Source organism: Ptychodera flava, chromosome 10 (assembly GCF_041260155.1).
Source record: "Ptychodera flava strain L36383 chromosome 10, AS_Pfla_20210202, whole genome shotgun sequence".
In the NCBI taxonomy this organism is placed as follows: Eukaryota; Metazoa; Hemichordata; class Enteropneusta; family Ptychoderidae; genus Ptychodera; species Ptychodera flava.
Genome location: NC_091937.1, coordinates 6,055,299 through 6,076,932, shown reverse-complemented (window position 1 = coordinate 6,076,932; position 21,634 = coordinate 6,055,299). Strand labels below are relative to the sequence as shown.

Sequence of the window (21,634 nt, the reverse complement as noted above, 5' to 3'; positions counted from 1 at the left end):
TGTATCAAGCACATCCATATACCAGAACTTCACTGCAAAGCAAGAGTCTGATCTTATATTGTGATAGTGATATGCCGTCACTGATCAATAATCTGATATTGAAATGTTTCTGTTTACAATGAAATTGAATCACCTATCCTTACTGCACTGCTGTGAAGCTCTGGCAAAGGAGACAATATTGATTCTCTCAGTATATGCCACTGTCACATCAGGTTTACAAAAATAAAAAACTTGTAAGATTTATTTCAAGTTTCGTCTCTTTGAATGATCAGAAATCACCCTTCAAAGAATTTGTCTTAAAAAAAAATCTTGGTTTCCATATTGCAACTATCACCAACATAGAACCTGCTGAATTAAAAAGCCAGTGTCTTATACGACTTATGAGTTTCAAGCATCATGCAATGCATAAACACACATCCAGATAAGGTACGCAGCTTTACATGATGGTGAAAAAGAATGTCTTATTTGTGAACAAAGATGGGAATGCTAAATTCACTTTAGAATGTCCATACAGACAATGCGGAAGAGACAGAACAGCATGTAAATAATCCAGAGTTTAGGCTGATGCCTGCTCTGATGGTATTTCTGCTTCATCCGCTTTTTCTACAGTCTTGGTAGTTTCATCATCAGCATTCACATCAGTACTGTCAGAGTGCAAGGGCTGTACTTTGCCATCCGTTTTGTGCTCCACTGGCGTCTCATCACAAGCATTTTCATTTCCCTGAGAATTATTGAATTCAATATCTGGCTGAATTGTGCTTGTGTGGTTCACTACTAGTTGTATCTCCTCCTTGTCACTTGGTGGCGCTATGGTTGGAGCGTCTTGTGAGATATCCTGTGCATCATCTTTGATTTCTTGGACTGGCACATTTTCCTCTTTCTGTGTCAATGCAATATCAGGTGCTGTTTCTGGTTCTTGTTTTGCCATTTTGTCTTCACTCTCATTGTGTTTGTCAGGATTTTCACTTTCTTTGACGTTTTCATGCGGCTGGGCTTCCTTCATTTCAACATTATCAGCAACAATGTCCTTCTGTGAATCTGGCTGACCTTGAGCTGGGCCTTGCTCCATGTTCTTGTTATCATCACTTTGATTATCAGCACTAAATCTTGACCGTGGTCTGTCATTTTCAGTGCTGTCGGTCTCAGATCTGTTCCTCTCTGTGTCAGGTCTATGTCTCTCCATCTCAGATCTGTTTCGATGTCGATCACTATCTCGCCAGTCCCTTTGGTCACGTGACTCCCTGTCTCCGCCACGCCTATCTCTGTCCTCTTTGAGCCAGTCCCTGCGACGATTATCCCTATCCCAACCACGGTCATAGTCACGACTGCGATCACGGTCTCGGTCACGGTTGCCTTCCCTATCCCTGTCACGGTTACTTTCCCTATCCCTGTCACGATCTCTTCCCCTCTCTCTGTCTGGCCAATCTCTGTCTCTTCTATCATGGCTCCTGTTATCTCTCCAATCTCTATCTGGTCTTTCAAAACCACGATCTCTCCAGTCACGTCTCTCTGGCATACCTTGTCCCTGATTATCTCTTATACCACGATCAAAAGAGGGTGCATCAAAGCCTCTATCACGATCTTTCTCCCGATCAGGTGCATTCCATTTTTCATTGAACATGCCTCTATTTGGGCCTCTGTCATCACTTTGTTGTCCCCAGCGGTCTCTGTCCTGACTAAAACCTCGGTTAACAACTTCAGATCGCTTGAATCTATCCTGGAAATCATTGGCTTGAAAGTCCCTGTCTTCACTTGCGGGTAGCCTTCTCTCATCCACATCTCGAGCAGCTGAGAACTGATCTCTATTACCAAAGTGAGCATTGGGCACTTGTGACATGCCTGGCCCTGCACCCTGTGGTTTGGCTTGGCCAGAGCCAAACCCAGCACCTGCTATTCCTGATATGTTTGCTGCAACTCGTAGTCCTGGTAAAGGGTACTGAATAGGTCCTTGCTGTACACCTGGAGTGGTCCCCCTGGTCTGTTGGTCACCCTGTCCCATTGAAGTAGGGGCCATGCCCGGTAATCTTGGAGGTATACCTGGGGTCATTAAGGTTGGTCGCATGGCCCCAGGTGGCCCATGCAGGATGCTGGTTAAACGGTTCAATGCTTGTGGGTTGAGCTGACTCTGTCCCCGGATATTAATGCTCATAAGATTGGGTATCTGCCCACCAATAGAGGTTGCTAGTCCTGGTCTGTTGAGAAGGCCACCTTGTCCAGGTGCAGGGAGGAGGGGCATTCTTGGTCCTCCTTGCTGGCTCATGGTGCTCATTTCTTGAGCAGTAGACTGAGTTGAACTCACTGTACTTGCCATCTGAGACGTTGGTGGAACACCCATAGTGCCAACACCTTGGTTCATCTGGTTCTGTCGCATTGCTGCCATACCAATGGCCATTCTGACACCTAACTGATTCATTACTCCTTGCATGAAGGGCATTCTCTGGCCTGGCATAGGGCCGGCAAGAGATGTCACTGTTCCATTTTGTCCCTGCGGTCCCGGAAAGTCAGAACCTAATGTTTCCTTTGGTTGGTTTATACTGGGTGGCTGTTCGCCAACTCCTGGTTTATTGACTCCCATATGGCTGGCAATCTGTTGCTGGGTGGCATGAAGCTGGCTGAACCTTGATTGGTGTAATTTGGAATCTTGCAAGTCACTGGAAGATTTGTCACCTTGGTTATGGAATCCAAGTTTTGGTTCAGGTGTATGATTATCAGGTTCACTGCCAGTCTTGATGGGGTTCACTGGTTGAGCCTGAGGTGCCGGTTGCCTCACTGGTGGTACTGGAGCGGGGGTCATTTGACCCAGCATGCCAGGTGGTGGTACTCCCATTGGTGGCCTTGGATAACCGGGAATGCTGTATGGAGGTGGTGGCACAGTGGGGTTGAATCCAGGAAATGGTGGAAATGGCATGGTTGGTGGATATCCAGGTGGTCGTACCATTACTCCTGCTGCTGGCAATGTTGATGGCATCCCAGCTATTGTCTGTGGTGTATGGGATGGAGTGTGTATTGGTGTGCTGCCTGGTGTCTGGCTTGGGGTGCCCTGGTCTGTCATAGGTGTACCCTGCTGGCTGGTGGCCCCTGTATCGGCAGCTGCCTGTGCTGCAGCCATTGCTATCAAGTCATCTTGAGACATCTTTGCCAAATCCTTCTTTTCTTCTGATTGCTGACTATTTTCCCCTTCTTCACCTGTGGGATTAAAGCAACAATAGAAAGACCATTAGGTATATTATAATTGTTGAAAATGAAGATAAAGCATGACAAGTGATTAGCATAGTGGATGAGGAAAGTAGTTACAGAATGTGTTTCACACGAAAAAGTCTGGTCCACGGTAAAAATTTAAACCATGGAGCCAACACTACTGTTTGTTTCACCACTTATTTACTGCATAATTATTTTATGGCATTAAGCATTATTAATGAACACTTAGTAGCATGTTTTGATATGAATAAAGTTCAATACCTTTTTGAAGTTCTGGAGGCAGTGTTTCCTTGTCAATCATACCACCCTCCGAAAGTGAATCTAGATCTGTGTCTTTTGGCAGCTTTTCCCAAGGGATGTACGTCACACCTAGATCAACCTCCCAGTATTTCTTGTAAGTATTGCCTTTTATGCCCTTATTGGTTGCCCACGTCATCTGTTGTGAGAGGAAAATTAACATTACATTAAGAAGGATATATACGTAATCAGACAAAGGATATCAAAGAAAGTTATCTACACAAGGGCGTCCAAGCGATATTTCACAAATCATAACAAGTTACAGTTTTCAGTAAACTTGATACGCAAGAATTACACAAACAAAATGGTAATCAGCATTTTATTTTCATTCTAAAACTGCAGCATTATATTTACTTAGTTGATCTCAGATTTATGCTGAATTGATCACTAATTATTTGTACATAATTTCAAAGATTATCCTTCAAATAGGTGCAACTTGGGAGACAGAAGTATGACCAGCACTGATATAGAGAGACATCAGCCTTCCTGTGTTGGTATATGTAATTACCTTGATGGTGTTTCCATGGATCTTCAAATTCTTCAACTTCTGTAGTGCTCTGTATGCATCTTGTCTGTGAACCATACATACAAATGCACAACCTCTTGGTGGAATCATCTAAATTAGAAGAACAATACATTCAGCATTATCAGTTGATTTCTGTGTTGCTCTTTATTACCCACACTTTATAAAAGTCTAGCTGGCAACAAGACATTGTTTCATACTTTTGTTTGTTCATTCCTAACAATTCAGAAGAATATAAACCACCTCAGCCTGTTTGATAATTAAGTTTCACTGAACAATGTGTATGTTGCTCCATTGGGGTAAAAAAGATAATAGGAGCTATATCAGACGTGGTGGCTGTAAGATGGTACTTTTTACTTTTGCCTTTAGCATCTGTGTTAACGGTAGTATGCATGTGATGTATACGTCCATAGTGGTCATTTAATGTGAGACAACGTGCACACTTTTACAATATACTATCATTAACTCTTATCCTGTCAAGTTATATTTCACTTTCAGGTCAAAACATGGGAGGCATAACATGCCCAACATGATTTAAACATTTGAAGGCTCCTAAAAACATTGATACTTTATACATGATTTTTACTGAACAAGTCATCGTTGATGACACAGTCCCCACTTGTTAATCGGTACTTTGATTACAGGTCCTCAAAGAGGATAGAGTCCTCTTCATTAGGTCTGTGATAAAAATACTTTTGAATGAATTCGCTTGATACATGTAAGAGTTATGGTTCAGGACATGAAAAAAATCGTAACAAAATGGTCGCACAGCGGCCATATTGGATCGCATCACAAAACAAATTGATGTGCATAGCTATGACATTGGTCGATGTCCTTGTACAAACTTTGAATAAAATTGGTCAAAACATGCGGATATGCCTGAGAAATGGCTCTGTACATGAAAAGATCGTAATAAAATGGCTGCCTGGCGGCCATATTAGATCGTATCACAAAACAGATTGACGTGCATATGTATGACATAGGTCAATGTCCTTGTACCAACTTTGAATAAAATCGGTTGGAACATGCCTGAGTTATGGCTCTGTACATGAAAAATCGTAATAAAATGGCCGCACAGCGGCCATTTTGGATCGTATCACAAAACAAATTGCCGTGCACAGCTATGACATTTGTCAATAAGCTTGTACTAACTTTGAATAAAATCGGTTGAAACGTGCCTGAGTTATGGCTCTGTACATGAAAAAATCGTAATAAAATGGCCGCCTGGCGGCCATATTGGATCGTATCACAAAACAAATTGACATGCATATCTATGACATTGGTCAATGTCCTTGTACCAACTCTGAATAAAATCGGTCAAAACATGCCTGAGTAATGGCTCTGTACATGAAAAAATCGTAATAAAATGGCCGCCTGGCGGCCATATTGGATCGTATCACAAAACAAATTGATGTGCATATCTATGACATTGGTCAATGTCCTTGTACCAACTCTGAATAAAATCGGTCAAAACATGCCTGAGTAATGGCTCTGTACATGAAAAAATCGTAATAAAATGGCCGCCTGGCGGCCATATTGGATCGTATCACAAAACAAATTGATGTGCATATCTATGACATTGGTCAATGTCCTTGTACCAACTCTGAATAAAATCGGTCAAAACATGCCTGAGTAATGGTTCTGTACATGAAAAAATCGTAATAAAATGGCCGCCTGGCGGCCATATTGGATCGTATCACAAAACAAATTGACGTGCATCTGTATGACATTGGTCAATGTCCTTATACCAACTTTGAATAAAATCAGTTGGAACATGCCTGAGTTATGGCTCTGTACATGAAAAAATCGTAATAAAATGGCCGCCTGGCGGCCATATTGGATCGTATCACAAAACAAATTGACGTGCATCTGTATGACATTGGTCAATGTCCTTATACCAACTTTGAATAAAATCGGTTGGAACATGCCTGAGTTATGGCTCTGTACATGAAAAAATCGTAACAAATGGCCGCCTGGCGGCCATATTGGATCGTATCACAAAACAAATTGACGTGCATCTGTATGCCATATGAAGTAATCCTTGTATCAAGTTTGAATGAAATCGCTCCAGGCATCTCAGAGATATCTGCGTGAACGGACGGACGGACGCACGCACGCACGCACGGACGCACGCACGCACGCACGCACGCACGCACGGACATGACCAAACCTATAAGTCCCCCCGGACGGTGTCCGTGGGGACTAATAAACCTGCTATAACACACCATGCTAAGTAGCTGAAAATATGCAATATAATGTATAGGTTTTGGATGAACATTGCTTTCTACAGACTCACAGATGGGGGAAGTGATAGTTGTGGCAGAATAAGGAATAAAAGCAATGCTATGTACTTACATCAATAGATTGAATTGGTCCGTACTCCTCAAAGGTATCTTTTATTTCTTTCTCGCTGGTAGATTTAGTCAGATGTCCTAACCACACTGTAGTGGAGCACACTAAAATAAACAAAGAGAGTTGTTCTCATGTTAGCTTGGCTACAGCTGTAGTTAACCCTTCCATTGTAATTAATATGGTTGCTAAGTTTTGGAATATCAAAATTAACCTTACCATCAGTAGCTAGCTTAGTTTGAATTTATCTTATTTTCAGAGATGCCATGAACACAACAAAGACATTTCAATAAATCAATATAACCTGTTAAAATGGATTCATCTAGTACTATGGGAGAGGGAAAGACTCCTCAAAAATTTTTTTAGCGTTATGAAGAATCAAAATTCTAAAATCCTGCGAGGATATCTTCCAAGTCTGGTATTTCTGCAGATTAAATCATGTTTCTTCGGTCCATGGACTTTATCAGAGCTATCTGCATGTAAATTTTCATTCATTCTTTCAAAGAAGCACATTAACTTACCGGTGAGATGTTTGGATTTTATCGGAGGAAGGCCTTTCTTCAGTCTCTCCTTTTCCCTTTCTCTTTCCTTGCGTCTCTCCTTATGCCTTGGAGATCTGGATCTGGATCTGGATCGGGTTCGCTTTCTCCTGGAACGGCTCCTTGATCGAGAGCGAGACCTGCGACGTCGACGGCGTGGTGATCTTGACCTTGAGCGAGACCTGGAACGGTGTCTCTTTGGGGACCGGGATCTACGTCGCTTCTCCTCTTGTCTGTCTTCATCACTCTCTCTCTTCCAAACCACTGTATCTTCTTCACTGGCGGTTGGCTGGGAGGACTCCTCTAACTCCATTGGTTCTGAAAATTGGTGTGGCTGGCCCATGTCTTGAGGCTAGGTACGGTATTTTGAATAGAATAATCAAGTGTTAGGAACAAGAGATTGTAAATTCATCAACTGTGACCCAAGTATGCAACATATCACAACTTATGGACTACTCTATATATTGCAGTAGAATGAAAATTGTTTCATTTGTCTGGAAAGCATGTGGTACCACAATCAGACCTGCACTTACTTCAAGTTTGTATGGTGATCATTTCCATGGAACAAGAAAACACGTTACACCTTTGCCTCTGAATTTCAGTTGACAAATTTGCATGATTTCAGCTATGACAAAACCATTGTAAGGTGATGTAAGCACACACAAATGTTCAAAGTTTGCAACCAAACTAGTTATTGTAATAAGGACACAAAGTCACGATCTGTAGACCTTATCAATTGTCCAGTATTTGCACAGTCTGTCATGTTTGTTATATAATATCCTGAAATATGCCTAGCTCAAAGAGAGGTCGCTAAAAAAAACCTCCAGACCTACGACACAGTCAAATAAAATAGTGATGTTATTTGTGGCATTCTGATGAAAAAGTGATGTAATTTATGGCATTCTGATGATAAAATGATGTAATTTGTAGTATAATGATATAGTATTGCTCCTCTGATGAACAGAAACCTTTGAGAAAGAACAGCATGGGTACATTTATTAGTCATCATGTTTCTCATCAACATTGTTTGACTTAATCAGTAGAGTTTTAACCCCTTTTACCACTGTGGTTTGGTCCAAACCAATGATGACTGAGGACCTGTTTACAGAGAATTGGGGTGAACAGGTTAAGTAGATATTTCAGTTGCTCTCGACATGAAGAATGGCCCAAAATATGACTTTCCCCTTTAAAAAATAGATTTTGATAGACCTAGAAGATAAGGATGACTCTAAAAACCCTCTGGGAATGAAAGAATTTGTTTCATACCGGCAGTGATTGCTGATGGAACTGTTGATCCATCTGTTGGTACTGTTCTTGATGTTGTAGTTGCTGTGATTGTTGTTGTTGTTGCTGCTGTTGTTGTTGTTGCAGCCTCTGTTTGAGTTGCTCCTGCAGACCTGACTGGGCCTCACCGTGTTTTAGAGATTCCGTCAACTGTTGTATCAGCTCCACATTTGGAAATGATGGTACCGCCCCACTGCTTGTACCCCTGGCAAAATGATCAGAGTACAGTGTTAATAAAATATTGCAGGACAATTTGGAAATAAAACACCTCATATAATGCTATTTTTTAAAAGTGCACTCTTTGAAAAATCTTTAGGTAGCATGTTGACAATTATGTTACATTATTGCTACTTGTGTATTAAATACATGTTACTCCACAATGTATTTATAAGTCCATGATGTATTTCACCCTTTCCTTCTTTCAAAGTCTGTATGAACAGAAATTTCCTGTTGGGGATCACACTAAGTATGTCTAACGCATGACTGCTTCTATTCCCCAATGAAAAGTACATGTGGTGTTCTACAGACTAAGTACACCCAAGAGATCACTATTGGAGTATGCAAACCACCCACTGGTACAAAGTGGGTATATTAAAACACATATTTCTATGCTACGCATGGTATTGTTTGTACTGTGGTTCCAAGTTTAACCACCCAAGTCCTTGGACAACTTACCCAGCTGTTGGCAGTGTTTCTGGTGCTGGTGATGTTTTTTTCTCTATTGTCTTGTCTTGTGTGTCCTCATCTTCATCACCATAGTCAAAATCCAATAACGCCTGTCACCATCAACATACAGCATTTCAGAAGTCAGTAAATGATTATGACTAAGTAAACAGTGTGCACAATTATTGATGGCACACATGTACATAGCATGAACAGAGCTTATGTGTGTGGAATAGCTAATATGGAAGCGACCGTCAAATGGTTTAATTTACATTCAAGGGATGAAAGACCTCGTGAAGTTGAAATCTAATTAACACCAAATGTATACGGCAAAAGAAATTTCATTGAAAACTCACAGGATGAGTCAATTTTCTTAGATGGAATGAGAGAAAGTTCCCAAATTTGTAACCTAGTTTTCAAGTGCAGTGAGATTTACTTGTGATCTGTGCTTGCTTGACAGGGGTATTATCAAGCCTTATGCCAGGGTGACTTGTGTTGGCATACTACACAGTGTACAAGTTTTGCTGGTAAATATTCCTACATCATTTTCTCGGCTGTTCATTGGTGTATCAACACAGTGATACTGTTAGACGGCAGAAATGTAAGCACAGTTCCTAAACTGGATGACGACTTTCTAGGCTTTTGTAAATTAAAGCACTTTACGATGAAAACTTACAGGAATTTATAACGGTTAGCTTCTGCAAGATGTATCTGCTACTCTAGTCCGTCTCTTACCTTATTGAATCCTGAATTTGAAGATTTCTCTTCACTTGGCTGGGGTGCTGTGGCACCTGGTTTGTTGACAGCAGCTGCTGTAGCAACAGCCAGTGAAGCACTAAGTGCCTGTATCTGTGCCATGAAAGAGTTGTCCAGCTGAGGAGGCTTGGGTGATGGCTGGGCCTGCTTCTGGATTTGCTGCTGCAGAACCTGAAGTTGCTGCAGCGTCTGTTGCTGTTGATGCTGTGCTTCCTGAGTTTGCTGTATCAGGTGTTGCAGGGATGCCATGGTTGGCGGAGCAGTCTGTTCCTGTACATCTTCAGGGTCTTTGGTTGTCACTGCCTCAGCCACAGCTGGCGGTTCCTGCTTCACAACAGGGGGCTCTGTTTTTGCTGCAGCTTCTGCATTTTGTCCTGGAGAAGACGATGAGTTTGTCTACAGAGCTTTGTCTGACATAAATTGTGACATGGTTGGGCTGGGAATGATTTTTCAGTTTTTATGTACTAATGTCCACTCATACATTTGAAAAATACTGAGACACACCAAGCTGTGATTGTGTAATAAGATTGATCACAATTCTTAACAAGTCCATTATTTTTATACTGATATCAGGACTTGGCCATATGTACAGAAAACTTTGCAATATGCATCTATGTATGATGTACATACTTTTTGGGTGATACAGAAGAAAACTTTCAGCTGACATTTCCCATGCATATAAACACACAAAGATACAGCAGGAAAGTGACATGGCATTAAATTCCAAATTGTCTGCTCAGGCACACCTGTGCTATATCACTGGTAACAATTCCTAACAACTCAAATTTACTCCTTTCTGCATGTTACACACTACATTTTCACTAAGCTACAACTGATACAGATTATCATAGTTTTTCCACGTTAATAAACACAAGAGGTACAGATTGTTGGGTAGGAATGAATAAAAGATATAGAAAACAACATGTACATCACAATGCTACTTGACAGAGACAGTGACATTGAAGAAGGATCTATGGAGATCTCCTTGACTTTTCTAGGTTACCTGCTAGTTCTGGGTTAGCCATATCAAGCAAAGGTTGGATGATATCAGCACCGAAAACACCATTCTTTTGCCAGAGGTTTAGCACCCGTACCACTTTAGCCTTGTCATCAGGTGGACACTTGAACAGATGCTGAAAGGTGTTGTTCACATTCTTGGCAAATCTCGGAGCAAAGACATCCTTGTCTGCTCCAAACTAGACAAAATGATCAAAAAGAAATGTTACAAGGCATTACACCATAAAGTCACACACAGAACATTACTGCTGCAAAACTTTAGACACATATATTTGATATGAATATGAGTTTGCACGCATTAAACAAACTAAATCTTCTCTAACAAGTACTATACGAATTAACTCCAAACCAGATGGAAAACATATCACTCACTCTCTATGGCAGAATATACATAGTGTACCTTCTTTTGGAAGACTGTAAATATCTTGTACATTATGGAGAGACTAGAGTGGCCTGATTTTCAAAGTCTTACATACCTGATGTCTGGACTGTCTAACAATAGAGTCAATCACATACAGACCAGGAATCTTGTACTCTGGACGACACTGAAAAACAAAAGGATGACAATAATTGCAAGTGTATCATTGAACATCTTCAGTTGCTGTTATAGTCTGATGTCACATTCTAGTCCACGTTGTTCTGTCATGCTGTAGCATGTCCTTACCCTGCTATGTACTATATCAACTCACTACTCTGCAACAGCAGCAAAATGTGTTCCATTACTCAAGTACTAGTAACTCAGGTCTCAGTAGATCTTCATTTAATACAAGCAAATCCTTTGGATAAGCATTTAAAAAATGCTTGTTCTTCCTATGTTAGGAATGTTCAGGCTATCATATTTAGGTTAATAATTCATCTTTCACTGTAATATTACTGTCAGACTCACAGCTGTTGTCAAATAACCTAACAAAAACAGTTTTTTTTTTTTCTTTTTTCTCTATGTATGCATTAGTCTACTAAAGATGAACCATATCTTACCTTTTGAATGAACTTCTCAACACTCTGAACGACATGCTTGTAGAATTTTATAGCCTTTATAGCCGCCTTTGTCACTGATGTCATTTTAGCCCTAGAGATAGGGGGCTTGCATTCGTAGATGCTGGACAGCTGTGTGGTAAGAAGATAGGAGTGCGGGAGTGAAACAGGATTTTCATAAAACAGTTACCATGGATATCGCCTGTTACCTTGAACATTAAACAGAAAGTGAATAGTAAACAAAATTTCTGGAAATGCAATTGTACCATTCATTTCCCATAATTTGTTTTTTGTGATAATTTTTATGCTCATCAATGATAAAGAAAGCAAAAAAAAATCAGCACTTTGACCACACATTCACAATTTTGTCAGAACCATATGTAGAACATATTCTTCCATGGAATAATACATTTTCACTTGAAATAGACCAATGAGAAATTGACCACTTTAAATGGACCAGGGTGTTGTCAGATTTTATATTTTCCCTTTGCAATTCATCCACATAGACAAGTATAAATTAAGATGAGAAAAGGTTTAATCACAAGAGTAATACATTTTGCTGTTAACATTTTCAGAACACTTTAAAACCTGTATTTACATCTTCACAAATTCTAGTATACAACATTTTATAGCCTGAATCTGTCAAAATGTTTACCCAGCATTTGATGTGTTTGAGGATTAAAATTGTTGCTCAGGACGACTTATCAGGTGTGGTTGGGTTTTTTGCGAGCGGGTGATAAGTGATTAACTACTGAAAGAAAACTTGGAAGCGGGTGATAAATGATTAAGTACTGAAACAAAACCACAGAGGTGTTAATAGGAAAGACGACCTGAAATAATACACACGACCTAATATCAATTGAGATTATATAAATTAGTGCTAGGCTGTGCGTCGCCGACAGTAAGGGCGTTAGAAAAACGCAAGATGAGATTTTCATTCAAGCTCCTAATTGTGTAGCGAGTAACATCTCAAAGGTTTGCCTCCAAAGAAAACTAATTTGAAGACCACGATGGCTGCAGCACGTAATCGCTTCCATTTCATGTCTGAAGACGATATTAAGGAAAAAGTGCGTGGAAGAGTGCCGCAAAACACCAGAAGAAGCTGGAGTGTCCGCGTGTGGAATCAGTGGGCCGAGGCGAGAAATGCTACAGAGGTTTTGGGGAAGCAGCTACAAATTCCCATGGCAGACAATCTGGTAGAGTTTGGATAGCAACGCGTTTGATTTAGATGTGTTCCTGAGCCACTTTGTAATGGAGGTAAGAAACAAAGAAGGTGAACCGTATGCTCCCGACTGTCTCAACTACCTAAGCGCAGGAACCGCAACTGTAACGCCAAGCAGCCTTACTGTGCGTAGTGCAAAATAGTCGAAGAAGTTCAAGAAACCTCGCGATTCACACTACCGTCATAAGAATTTCCAGTACAAGGACGGGATATTATCATCAGATTCGGATGTAAATTTTGACGTATAACTTTGATTTTTCAGAGTTAGATGATTGATGATATATGGGTTTCAAAAGGATTTCTTGACTCATTGACTGTCAGAGACTCAATTGCATGTTAGCTGGACGGCTATAAGTTGGTCATCACCGGCTTGAAACACATTAGTATTTTGTTCGCAATTTATTCATAGACCGTACACTCTATGATTTATTGATAATAAAGAATGAAGATAACTTGACAACCTCTAAAAAGTTGTTATTTTTCATGTGTAGGTGTGTGAGTGGTTTAAGCATGGTACATTTTTCCCTAATTTGAAATGTGTCAAGGTCATGGTGGTCTGATGGGCAAGTTACGTGGCCCGAAAAATTAGGTTGCCTGAAAACAAAACATTTTAATCGTAAGCACTGTCTGACAGGAGTGATAAACGCTAATCCTGGGTTTCTTGGATTCCGCGCTGTCTGACAGGAGTGATAAACGCTAATCCTGGGTTCCCTCTTAGCTCGACGGCTATAAGTAGGTTATCGCCCGCTTGAAACGTAAAACAACTCGGCTCCGCCTCGTTGTTTACGTTTCAAGCGGGCGATAACCTACACTTAAAATTCGGTTTCACACATTTTCTTCTACAATACATTTGGAGAATAATGCTAAAACCAATTATGCCTCTTTGTAAGATGGTTTTGTGTACATACTTTTTATTTTCATATTTAGCATCTGTGAACTGAATTAGCTGAAATTAGAATCAAATTTCCAAAATGTATGTCAATCTTTATGGTAACGAAGTTGTATTCATCGCAAACAATATGCCAAAACTGGAGCAATTTTTTCCATGACATTTGTGTAAAGGAACACTGATAAAAAGATGTAAAATAAACCAGTTCCTTGATTAGGGAATGTGATACTTCCTGGGACAGTTTAGAAATTAAAGGTTATATGCTAATGATAAATACTGTTTTGCTACACTGCTTTATTGGCTGGTTGCTAAACTTTTTGAATAATTGAATTATCCACAGCCGAAAAAGTGATATGAATGTGATGAATTATTAATGACATTCTGAAAATATAAGTGACCACAACTATGGCATAAAATAAAACCTTACATTATCTTTCAAGATGTATGGTGACTGCTAAGCAGTCTTTAATGATCAAGCAAATGACTCAGAGCAACTAGTTGTCCCCATATCACAACTTAACATTGTATTTTTTGAGCTGAACCAAAAAAAAATTGAGAATAACTAAATTGTCCCAGCTATGGTATTTACTTTGATGTATATGCATAATCTGCTGTGCACAAAATACTAGTACCACAGACTGGTCTAGTGACATGAATTCTATTGATATTAAATATTCATGGAGTGTGACCATGAACACACCTTGAAAAACATTGGCACTATGGCGTTTCATCTTCAACATGAATTCTTCAGTTAAAGTTTGCACCTTTGCTATGATTTTGAATTTATTCAATATAGGTCATGGAGTCAACACCAGTGGATGATGTGACCTCAGTCACACAACCATGGTGTTCTTCTCACTTGCATAACTGTCCCCCAAAATCTGGGACATTTGTGCAGGTTAGACCACCAGGCTGTGATTGAGACAGAATGTCTTGGTTGTGTGTCTGAAAACCACTAGTGGGAGCCAGGCTATGGAATGACATACTTATCACATGCACAATCCAAGTTATGCTATTTTTGAGTAAGAGAAATCAATGGAATATCGATGGCATGGACTCTTGCATCTCATTCCTGCCAGCCACAGTTCAAAATCAACTTGCAACCCTAATGAACAGCACTTATTCAGTGAGACACCACGACCAGCAGCGTTTTATTTCAAAAAAAATATTAATGCATTTATTTTGAAATATACAGGTGTTACATCTATAATAATATAAAGGTGTTACACCTAATATTTTCTTTGCCTGGATTACTTTATTTCAGTCTATGAAAATATTAACATCATGATGATGTCTCAGGCTTAGATGTACACATCCTAGACACAGTTTCCCTGTTGTTGTCATGGCAACTGTCCATTCAGGATATCAGGTATAATGGGCATAAGTTTAAGAACCTCTGCATGAGCAACATAATCAAAACCAATGGCTTATAAATTGATGAACTTTGTCAAATTGTATCAATTATGAACTTTCAACTGATTTTAATGAAATCTTCTCTTCAGACTTAAATTTCAATCTTAGGAGAAACACTAGCCACCATGTTGTTTGTTTACATTGATAAGCATACAGAAGATGATGCATACATGTTCTGATGCTACAAAATCAATGACAAAGGCAGGTAGTTGTGACATACAATGACCCCAGTATTAATCCTGTTTCTTTTGTTCAGAGAGGACAAAATTGGTTTGTGCACGTGATAAGTACTATAATATTGGCATACACTGCTAGGTGAAACACTTTTGTGTAATTTCATTTGTTCAATACATGCTGTTGGGGAATAGCTGCAGATTGAAGTGTATACCTGTGGTAGCTGGCCTATCGGAGTGCCAAAAGCAACCACAAGTGATCACTCACCCAAATGCGTCACTGCGGTACAATACGACAAAATTCACCGAACACATAGTGGCATACATTGCAATTCCATGATATTCAAGGGTACATAATCACATGTCATAGCCAGGTGCAAGTTTGTTTACTTTGATAAAGATTGCAAGCAATAAAGATCAAAAGTTACAAATATAACATTACTTATTTAAGGCAAACTATTGTTAGCAGTTTCTTGTTTACAAACAATGTATTTGGCGTACGATATCTAGACGCTCCTCATCATCATATATGCAACATTTAAATTATTCGATGTAGATTATGACGTACATGTTTTAAGTTTCATCAATCACCATCGTACCATGGATACAATGTTTACATTGGTCATATGGGTCCCATACAACCTTTGAGAGCAATTCCGATGACTGTATCCCTTTAACACTAAATCAAAAGGCACAAATATTTTTGTTTGGGTTGATATAATAACATCATTCAAGTGCAGCTGCCATGACTTGTGTCAAGGGTCACCATCATAACGCAAAGTATACTAGGTAGCTGGGTTTAGTCGGCTGCAATAGGCGTAGCCAGTAACGCAATCAACACCTATGAAGAACACTATATTGACAAGTATTTTATCTACCAACCATCTACTACAAACAGTGAACTGCCACTTTCAGTTGAAATTACATTTTCAATCCTTGTCTGTGCAGCTGTGTGAGCTTGTGTGCTTAGCCTAATTTGATATTGTAAAGTAAAGTGTAAGAAATGTACCACCTGAGCCAATAAAAAATACTCTGGAATTAAACAGTTCTGGCTACAATGATAACTTGTCACTTTTCTGTCCATGAGTGACCTCAAGTGACCTTCCCAATTCTCTGAAGTGTTTTCAATAGGATTGCAACTGATTTGTACAGATAATGACATGTACTATACAACTTTGTGTTAAGATAAGAGTAATGAAATTGGTGCACACCAGGTTCAAGCAATTATGTTTTCTGAAATTAGAATCAACACAAAGTATTTATTGCTAGCTGAATTCTTTGACGTTAAGTTGCTTTTTTGTCACGTAGAATGTGTAGTGCATTGTAAAAACTAACAATAGTACTTGGAAATTTGATCTAAAGAGCTCATTGATTTATTGGAAATAAAACAAAATTTACTAAAGAGGGATATTGACTTATCGGAATTAAATCAAATTTATGAAAAAATTATTGGCTTTATACCAGTATTGGAAATAACACAAAATTTACTGAGAAAGGTTGTTGACTTATTGGATCTATCTTTATGATAAGTGTGAATGAAAAAAAACTAAAAAAAATATTGCTGCATTCTCATGTTGAATTTGTTGATACGCAGAACAAGTAACCATACATTAATTGAGATCGATATTTGACTTTCTATACTTTGCACTCTTATGTATTTATTCATTTTTTCTGATTGTCATTTTCATCTACAGGAAGTGAGTCTGACTGCAATGGACTATGCCGGGGTGCATGGGACAGATCTCTTATTTATTGTTACACTAGCTTTTCAGCACATCTGTCCTCTGTATTTGGTTGATAGTCACTCAGGATCAGAATCAGATCATATCATAGAAACAGTGACTGTTGTGTGAACATAATACTACTGGTTCAAAGCAATGTGATGATTTGATAATGTTCATACTAATTGTCAGAGAATGAAATCCACTCAAAATACAACGCAAAGGTATTTACTATTCGAATAAATCTGAGTCAAATATAAGTGAGGAAACCTACAATAACAATTAAGACTGAATTGGTTTCGGGTTTGTATTTGTTACTACAGAGGTGCCGAGCCACATCTTGCAGTGTTGAATTTGATTAAACTTGATAACAGTGATCTTGTGACCTTAACAATATGTAAATTTTCTTATGCAACATAATATTTTACAATTTCAGTGTTTATCTAATCTCTTGTCTAATGTTGGAGACACTGACTTTCAATCCTTATCCGGCCAGGCCTGTCATTTCTTCATCTGCCAAGTCAGTAAAAAGGAGTATTGAACAAGAATCTTTACATATAACCTACTTTTCATATGTTATAGCATGTTAAGTCAGTAAAATCATGTTCACAGTATCTGTGTTTTCAAAGGCTTTTAAAATTTTCTTGTCTTCATTGAAATGCGACATATGGGACATGATATGCCTCATTGGTTTTAACCAACTTGACCTGACGGTGACTGATGAACTTGGCAGGATGAGGGTTACAGATATAACATTCGAAAAAGTCGTCTGTCATCTGCAAAACACTTGCAGATATGTATAACTTCTGTAGGATTAGGTCAGCACTTTTCATGGCAGATTGAGACAATGCATTGTGTCACAATGTATGTCAAAAGGTGACATAGTTTGAAGTTAGCAAAGTGTTTCTGATCTTCTCAGTGATTTCCTATGGTTTGTACTTTCAATGATTTCTGGAATATTTGTTTCACCAGTATACTTTGGTCCAGGTGCATATCTTGGTGGGATCTTGAGGCTTTACACTGGTTTTCTGTCTGCTACAATGACAATTGCCCTGCCCAGAGTGTCCTAAACAGTAGTTCTCTTCAATCAAACTCATGTAATCTCATTCCCATAGCAATATTTATTCAAATCATCCTCTGTACACACCATCAAAGTATTGAATGTTTTTACACTTGTACATGATACCTACATACATGGTAGGACTTGCAAAATTGACACAGTAACTGCAGGAAGTTGGTGGATGTGAGTGTCACCTAACCTTGAAAACTGGCTGGATGTTTAGCACAAATTGGTTACCTTCTTTTCTTTGTACATTCGGATGAAATTCACTGAAGTGAATAATTGAGTTACCTTGGTAACTTTTAACATATATGGTATCATTCTCAACACCATGTTTTGACCATGATTATTTTGTGCTCGATAAGACTGAGTCAAACCTTACGCTAATTAATGGATAATATAAAGAAGGTACTTTCATAAGTTTACACTTCTCTCAATCTGAATGCTCTTTCAGAATGGTATCAAAATCCAACAACTTCATTCAGCACCTTAAAAGATTTCTGGCTGGCAATACAGCAATGTATTTAGAACATACCTTGTTTCACACCACTGGCCATTCATTTATTCACAATTTCCAAGGTATCAACTTTTCCCTGTTACCTACTTTCGATCATTTATTTGCCAATGTTTTAACAGCATCACAGGGCTGAAATATCCAGATGCACTCGGGTACCAGTTAACTTGCACCTTTCCCAGCCTGCTTTTGAACCAACTCGCTTAATTCTAACTCACCCGAAACCAACTTGCCCAATTCAAACTCATCTGATACCAACTTGCTCAAAACCAATTTGTGATTTTTATGACTACCTTGTCCTGACAAATGATCAACTCTATATATTAACTTACCTTGTCCTGACAAATGATCAACTCTATATATTAACTTTCGATCACAGTCTCTGTGTGCATATGTGGTCTGTCAAACATGATATCAACAGCTTTTGCTACCGCATACAAAATGTTGAATGTACATTGTGAGACTTATTTGAACTAATTTTGTGACTTTTACATGGGAGAACGTGTTCTTCATTTGAGTGGCAGAAGAGCAGTTTTCTCACATTTCACTAAAATGTGGTGAATTTTGGCAAAAAACATCCCATGTGTCAATAGCTAATTTTTGACAGGTACTTGTCACCATTAAACTTTACAACACAGGGTACATGGAATCTATAACACAAGATATACTACATGTACATCTCAAAAAACGGGCGAGTTGGTATCACGAGAGTTAGTAACAGAAGAGTTGGTTCGAAGTGGGTTGGAAAAGGTGCGAGTTATCTGTCATCTGATGCACTATGTATGTCCATGTTACCTTGGTGCTTGTATATTTCAAGACCAATATGCACACTGTGCATGTTGTTAATCGTATTTACCTGATCACTCTGATCATCCAGATTTTGGTTGTTCTGTTTGGCAAGATCTTAATTTTAAAAATGTTTTATTGAAATTACTATTTACTAATGACATAAAATCCCAAAACACAAAATTTAGATGTGTATGGTATGTGAATGGTAAACTGCTGCATGTTGATACAAAACCTGATAAGCACGATGTGTATGACTGAAAAACAATACCCTGCACCATATCAACCAGGCGTTAACTACCCTACAAATTTCCAGTTTTGTCAACTTTGTTTGCTGCAATTTGCAAGCCAAATTTCTCAATCTCCTACACTGCAGATGGTGATCCCCTAATTATTATAATCCGCTACAACAAAGAATTGTAACACTGGCTTTTGTAAAGAAAACACAACTCTTTGTACACCAGAATGGTGTCTTTACAAGTCTTCTGGTACTAAAATTTCCTCGCTTTATCACATTTCTTCGTAGAGGCAGGCAAAGTTAAATGCTGCAAGTAGCTTCCAAATCACTGTTCCATCAAGTCATCCATGGCAGTATACAGAAAACACATAGAAAGTATTGTACTCAGTCTTCAAAATGACGTAGAAAAACGATTCATAATCCTAGGTGTGCATCAATGAGTGGGTAAAATGACTGTGTTGGGGTATTTTTTAGATGACCACCATATTATAGTCAATGACTTTCATCATTCAGTGTGAAACATAGTTGATGCACACATTTAACTTTGATCCCTTCTCTTACTTGTATGTGTGACAGAGATAATACAACTTAAAAGTTAGAAGTCTGAGGTAGAGTGTAGATTGTATTTCATGTTTAATTCTGTAGGGTGAAATTTTCGTAGTCCTATGGACGTGCAAATATTGTCTTGTGTACTTAAGTGATACAGCATTATAACAGGAGCACCCGACAAGGTTTCACCAATTTCAGATCATTGAGAGCAGAAGGCAGTAGCTCCTTCTACTGTCTATGTTCAAAACCACATTTGTTTCTTGATAAAATTTGTTAATTTGTACGACGGTGGTCAAACTAACCAGGTCTTACGGATACAATTCCTGGAGTTGTCTGAGAAACAGCTTAACAGTCGATGAACTTTAGAAAATTTGGCGAAAAGTTACGTTTATCATTTGTCTTCCGCCTTTTGACAGCCAGCGTTTCCGGTGGTACGGCGGCAAAGCACGTAACTTCTTCAGGATGCCAGCTTTTGCCACGCAGAGAGCGTATCAGTGTGCACACTGTGCAGTTGGTCAGTGTGCAACAGTTCAGAATCAGACCAATAACGATGTGATCGAAGTATAGAAAAAATTCTGATGTCCTTCCATGGTATTTTTAGTCAGATGCAACTGTTCATAGTCGGAAAGTCTCACATTTTGGAGATCCATACGAAAACGTGACATGCGTAGAAGACGAACACACTTGCACTGTGTTCTGCTTGGCGTCACGCTGCTGATGAATGCTCAATCCCCACTTGCGATTTGTGGATGATTTTGATGAAGATATATTGGGCATGTCATGCGTTTGGCGCAAAGAAGTCTCGATAACAAAATGTCTACGTGATGCAAAGGGATCGGATGAATAAAATTCATGTAAATGCAGTTTTCAGTGAGCACCAGTGGGACAAGATGATACATACGTTGCCAGGGTACGGCAGAGCACGCGCCCGTGAACCGAAAGCGACGTTGCATTTTTACATTTTGATAAATGTTGAGATCAAACGCCTCAAATAAATACTCTGTTTTATACTTGATCTTTGCCTACAAATAACATTGAAGGTAAACATCATTCTGGCTCTGGTATCAACAATATCATAACGTATTTACTTCATTACTTTCGAGTTTGCGACGGCCAAAGCCCTCCATGCCTCCCCGAAGTTGTTGAACCACGTCTTTCTTCGAAATATACCTACCTCATTGTTGAATGTCCTTACAGCATCCATGGTGCATCTAGTGCCCAACAACTATGGAAATTTGTGGTATAGTCGATGTGATTACTCAAAACCCATAAAAATATTCAATTTTGCGGTGAAATGTTTCCAAATGAATCAAATTTAAGCACGCAGGTGACTGGAAAATGGCGTGCAACGTGAACATCCCATAATATAAGACTGTTTTACAACCTCAAATGTAATTGGTCGAAAAGGCTAACCCTCCATAGTATCGACCAACTAAAATTGTTGTGTTATACAATCGTTCCTCATGTA

The 21,634-nt window shown here is 39.1% G+C and overlaps 1 protein-coding gene across 1 annotated transcript; it reads right to left on the bottom strand.

Annotated features, from left to right (window-relative positions):
- Positions 1-213: 213 nt before the first annotated feature.
- On the bottom strand, positions 214-21,540 carry LOC139141856 (SR-related and CTD-associated factor 4-like). Its single transcript, XM_070711596.1, has 12 exons — positions 21,341-21,540; positions 11,605-11,733; positions 11,103-11,171; positions 10,613-10,805; positions 9,589-9,983; positions 8,866-8,966; positions 8,173-8,395; positions 6,889-7,258; positions 6,374-6,474; positions 4,004-4,111; positions 3,460-3,634; positions 214-3,186 (listed from the first exon to the last, which is right to left on the bottom strand). The coding sequence occupies exons 1-12, from the start codon at positions 21,368-21,370 to the stop codon at positions 557-559; spliced, it is 4,524 nt and encodes a 1,507-aa protein (XP_070567697.1). The 5' UTR covers positions 21,371-21,540; the 3' UTR covers positions 214-556.
- Between the last annotated feature and the right edge of the window lie 94 nt (positions 21,541-21,634).

What these genes read in the sequence shown, in the direction of transcription:
- LOC139141856 (XM_070711596.1), bottom strand. Translation starts at nt 21,370, where the DNA reads ATGGATGCTGTAAGGACATTCAACAATGAG. An exon ending in GGCTAACCCAGAACTAGCAG is followed by an intron (nt 9,984 to 10,612) that starts GTAACCTAGAAA and finishes CGTCTTCTCCAG; the next exon opens with GACAAAATGCAGAAGCTGCA. An exon ending in CAAATTCAGGATTCAATAAG is followed by an intron (nt 8,967 to 9,588) that starts GTAAGAGACGGA and finishes TGATGGTGACAG; the next exon opens with GCGTTATTGGATTTTGACTA.